The 4,342-nt window shown below is 44.2% G+C and overlaps 1 protein-coding gene across 2 annotated transcripts in view; it reads left to right on the top strand.

Annotated features, from left to right (window-relative positions):
* Positions 1 to 4,116, top strand: part of LOC102382696 (zinc finger protein RFP-like) — a 14,352-nt gene extending 10,236 nt beyond the window's left edge. Inside the window, exons 6-8 of one of the 2 annotated variants that reach the window (XM_006037597.3) lie at positions 32 to 106; positions 3,689 to 3,875; positions 4,008 to 4,116. In XM_006037597.3, the coding sequence (XP_006037659.1) occupies positions 32 to 106; positions 3,689 to 3,873 (260 nt within the window). In that variant the 3' untranslated portion in view covers positions 3,874 to 3,875; positions 4,008 to 4,116. Of the gene's footprint in view, positions 1 to 31; positions 107 to 3,688; positions 3,988 to 4,007 lie in introns of those variants that run through there. The other variant, XM_014526750.2, reaches the window with a different exon arrangement.
* Positions 4,117 to 4,342: the final 226 nt, after the last annotated feature.

Genomic DNA, 4,342 nt, shown 5'->3' with positions numbered 1-4,342 from the left:
CATATTTTTCACTAATCTCTTCTTCCTCAAGAAACTCTTCCCTTTGAGCTGAGAGAGGGAATTAGATGTTTCCCTTCACAGTCCTTGTCTCCTCCAACAAGCAATGGTAAGTTTTTACAATTATATTTTCTTCAGGAAGAGGGAACAAAGGAATTATTGTGATGAAAAGCACTATGACCCATTTTTTTTAGAAGCAGCTTCTGAGTTCCACGAGAAAGAATGTCGCCAAAACAGATTCATTTCTGCATGAGTTTAAGGCCACAAGTGACTATTCAGTCATCTCATTGGGTCTCCTGCATAGTACAGATACTCAAATAGTGAGGGAGGCCCCAGAAAACATGAGATTAACTTTAAAAAGCTAAGCTTTGTAATGATTATTAGATACAAGATACAATAGCTCAGCCTCAAAAGGAGTAATGGAGAAGGGCCTGAATGATGTAACCTGTGGGTTGATGATAGCACTGCTGGGAAGTCAGAGAGATGCAGGATTCTGTTAGGCACACGGAGGGTAGTGCAGTTCTTTCCTAACTCTCCACTGGAAGCTGAGGTCCACCCAAACCTCCATTTCTATCTACACTACTGATGCTAAAGCTCTTTCATGAGCCCAATCCTAACAGAGGTGAGGGGACTTTTGAATGAGAATAGCAGAGGGCATCGGGGGCAATAGCTGAATAAGGGCTTATTTCTATTTCACTTGTAAATAACTTGTACACAGCCATATAATTGCTATTTTTGGCACCTAATACACAGACAGGTTTCTGTTTCACCCTGTGGCAAAACAGAATTGCCCTGAGCATATATGAACCAGAAGTAAAATATAGGAGGAAGAGGAGAGCCTCTATTTATACATGTGCTCCTGGACTGGAGGAGGGGTGTTTTAATTAGAGCAGCTCCAAGAACTGCTGTAATTAAAGCGTCTGGAACATCACACGTATCAGCGTCTCTAGGCTGAAAAATGGTGGCAGAGGTGCTTTGTCTAAAGCTCTTTGATTGTGTTTTAGTTAAAGCACCCCCGCCACCATTTTTCATTGCAGGAATACTAATACACGTGACACTGGAGTCTGCTGGAGCATGGTAATCACAGACTTGATTAACTGAGTCTGTTTTGACTTGCATCAGAGCAACCTCACTGCATGTGTATAAGTGTCCTATATATTTTAGCCCAATAGCCTGGTACTTAGGCCATGTACCCAGGGATTGGAAGATCCAGGTTCTAGCCACAAAGCAGGCTTGTATGCACATCTGCCACTTACTATGCACATCTATCACTTCCTAGCCAAATGCCTTAACCAGCAGGTTATAGTTTGGGCCTTGCCTAAAGCCTTTTCCATCCCCCCTGTTTGAAGCTGGCTCAGTGCACCTTGCATTTGCTACTCACTAGATAAAAAGTACTGGGAAGATTTCTGCCCCATGGGAAGCAAGGGTTCACTCCCATTCAGAGATATCTTCTAGCTTGTCTTCCATCCTCGATCCTGTTGTGGCGCCAATTTTGTCACAGGCCAGCTGGGCACTGTGAGTGTATCAATTTAGTTGTAGGCTTACTGGGTGCTGCAACTGTATCAGCCAGTGGGCTGTTTGGTTTGGGATGGAGGAGGCAGAGTTGGGAGTAAAGCAAAGGCAAATTTATTATAGCTTACACACATACAACAGTTAACAGAAAGATAAATGCGATAAACAGATAATGCAGTATTAAAGAGCTGATAGTAAATAATAGCAACAGATGATAACAACAGATAGATGGATCAATCTGTCGCAGGCCAACTGGGCACTGCGAGGATATCAGCCACTGGGCTGTTTAAAACAACAAATAGACAAACACAGGTTGGCAACTTATCGATAGTCCCTCAATGCCAGGTGCATGCCAGGTGATTCCAGCGAAGTCAGGCGTCCCCAAGCAACACTGTTGGAGGGATTATCGGGGAAGATGGCTTGATCAGGATCCGATCCTCACTCACACCGGGAGTCCGGGGTCTGGGCATGGAACAGAAATGACCGTTCTGTTCCCTCCTTCCTGCTGGTCACCTGATGCATGCACTTTTTCTACCTAGTCTTATGCTAATCTGTTGGTTTTAGAGCCACTCACAATGTTACCCTATAGCTGTTTCCTTATGGGATTGAAAGGCGTTAAAAAGTATCATAAAAGGTTACTACCCAGACCCAGGTTTATCCAATAAGCAAATTACAATGCAGTACCTTTAGGTTTGAAATTGACATTGCTCTGTCTAAGCCCAACCCCTTTTAGGTTTCTCTCAATATGCTTTCTTGGGATTTGCTTTCCTGGAATGTGTTGGGTGTGCCAGGCGATTGGATCCAGTTTTATCATCAAGGCTGAACCCTGAGCAAAAACCGTTAGGTCAGCTAATCTTGCAGCTACAGCTTCACCTTCGCTAGTCAGTTCCACGAACAGTTAATGTATCATTTTGGTTAAACTTATGACAAACAAGTTACATTTGCGGGTTATGAACTTACAAGCTTTATATTAGCTAATATTACCTGTTTAGGCAAAATACCAAATGCCTCCAAGAAGCACATATTTATTGCTTATTAATCCCTCTGGTTCTGGCCATCACACACTATATAACTTCCTCTTTTGGATGCCCAACGGGCCTGCCTCAGGTGGTGGGCTGGAGAGCAGTCTGGTCAATGCCTAATATGTTGTCTAAGGATTAAACCACTTTGTAGGGACACAGAAGCTATAGGTTCAACCCCCTTCTAGGCGAGTGGGACCTAAAACCTAGGTCTACCATTGCCTGGAGAGTTGCTCTATCAGGCTGTTGAGCTAAAAAGTAAAAGGCCTTCCTCCTGTGGTGTCTAATGCCCAGGAGTCACAGCTTTTCTGCATTTTAAGATGTTAAGATTTACCTGGACTTATATGTATACCTGAGTGAGCCTATTTCAATGGGCAGTTGCCCAGCTAGAGCACCGCCCTACTAAGCATGCTGTTTGGTCTGTGTGGGCTTGCACATGCGGAGCTGAACTGCAAACTGTGAGGAAGTGCCAAAAAACTCTGGTTATGCATTCACCCACTTAGCTGTGAGAAACGATTTATCCCTAAGAGCCCAAATTACCTCTACAGTGAAGACAAGCCCTAAAACTATCTATCTATCTATCTATCTATCTATCTATCTATCTATCTGTCTGTCTCTTTCCCGCCTTGCAACGTGTCTGGATCCTGAGCAAATTCCCATTTCACACTGGCATGTGTTTCAGCCAATAGCATTCAACTCCTGGCAGGCTGAACTCTGCAGGGTTCACCTCAAGGAGACATTAAAGGGGAGGTGGCTGTGAGAAACAGAAGTAAATGGATTCTGGGCACTGTCAAAGAGATATATGAGGGAGGGATGAGCCTCACACCAGATGGCATATGGGCTTTGCAGTGGGAATTCGGTCAATGCTGGGCTCTCACACCTCCTAAAACCCAACTGAGCATAAATAATCATCCTAGTAAAATTTGAGTTTATCTGGATTTTGATGCACGGATAGTTGAATTTTATGACCATCCCCACAGAAATCCCATCTTTACTTTCACATTTTCTTCCACTGAAAAAATGCCTCCTTCTTCAGTAGCCAGCCTCTTCATATTCAGTGCAACGAAAACATTATCTGTGTTGTTCTGGGCTTCTTGACAGAGAAATAAAGGTATAGGGGGCTATATGTTACATGTTGTATGCTATTTTTTTTCCTATAGAGGCATGCAGAGCAGCCAATCAACAGCCTAGAGAAGACATTTGTAGAGGCATGACTGAGAGTTGGATTTCTGGGTTCGGTGCTGTGGATTTTTCCTCGATGACCTCTGGCCATGCCTTACAGAAGCCTGGCTTTCCTCCTAGGAGACATCAAAACTGGAATGAAGGAGGATTTGACTGGGAATGAAGGTGAGGTTGGGAGAGAGGACATCAGTGGGCAGGGTCAGGAGAATGGGAAAATGTGTCACAGGAAGTAAAGGGTTTGGGGTCTCATGCCACCACTATTTAAACTGACAGAGTGAATTTTCTTCCTCCTTGTAGATCTCATAATCAGTTGTGCAAGCTTGGCTAGAGGGTTTTGGTCTCCTCTACATTCAATTTATGTATCTATATGTAATGGTTTGAGGAGTGTTATTAAAATATCATTAATACGGCGTTTGGGTGGTTAAAACATGGTGGGTATGTCAACTCCGTGTTCTCAGGACAGCGCCCTAGGACATAACCTGCCCACCAGTTCCTGCTCACAGGCTTCAAACATAGAAAAGCCGCAGTGAATCCATCCCAGGGATGGCCCCCATGAATGATGCAGGCAAACCTCTAGAGCAGTCATGTGCGGGGTAGGGGGAGGAAGAGGTGGAGGAGTGTCTCTAGTGCAG

This window comes from Alligator sinensis, unplaced genomic scaffold, assembly GCF_000455745.1.
Source record: "Alligator sinensis unplaced genomic scaffold, ASM45574v1 scaffold1045_1, whole genome shotgun sequence".
NCBI lineage: Eukaryota > Metazoa > Chordata > Crocodylia > Alligatoridae > Alligator > Alligator sinensis.
The sequence above is the reverse complement of the archived record's forward strand: the minus strand, read 5'-3'. Positions and strand labels throughout refer to the sequence as shown.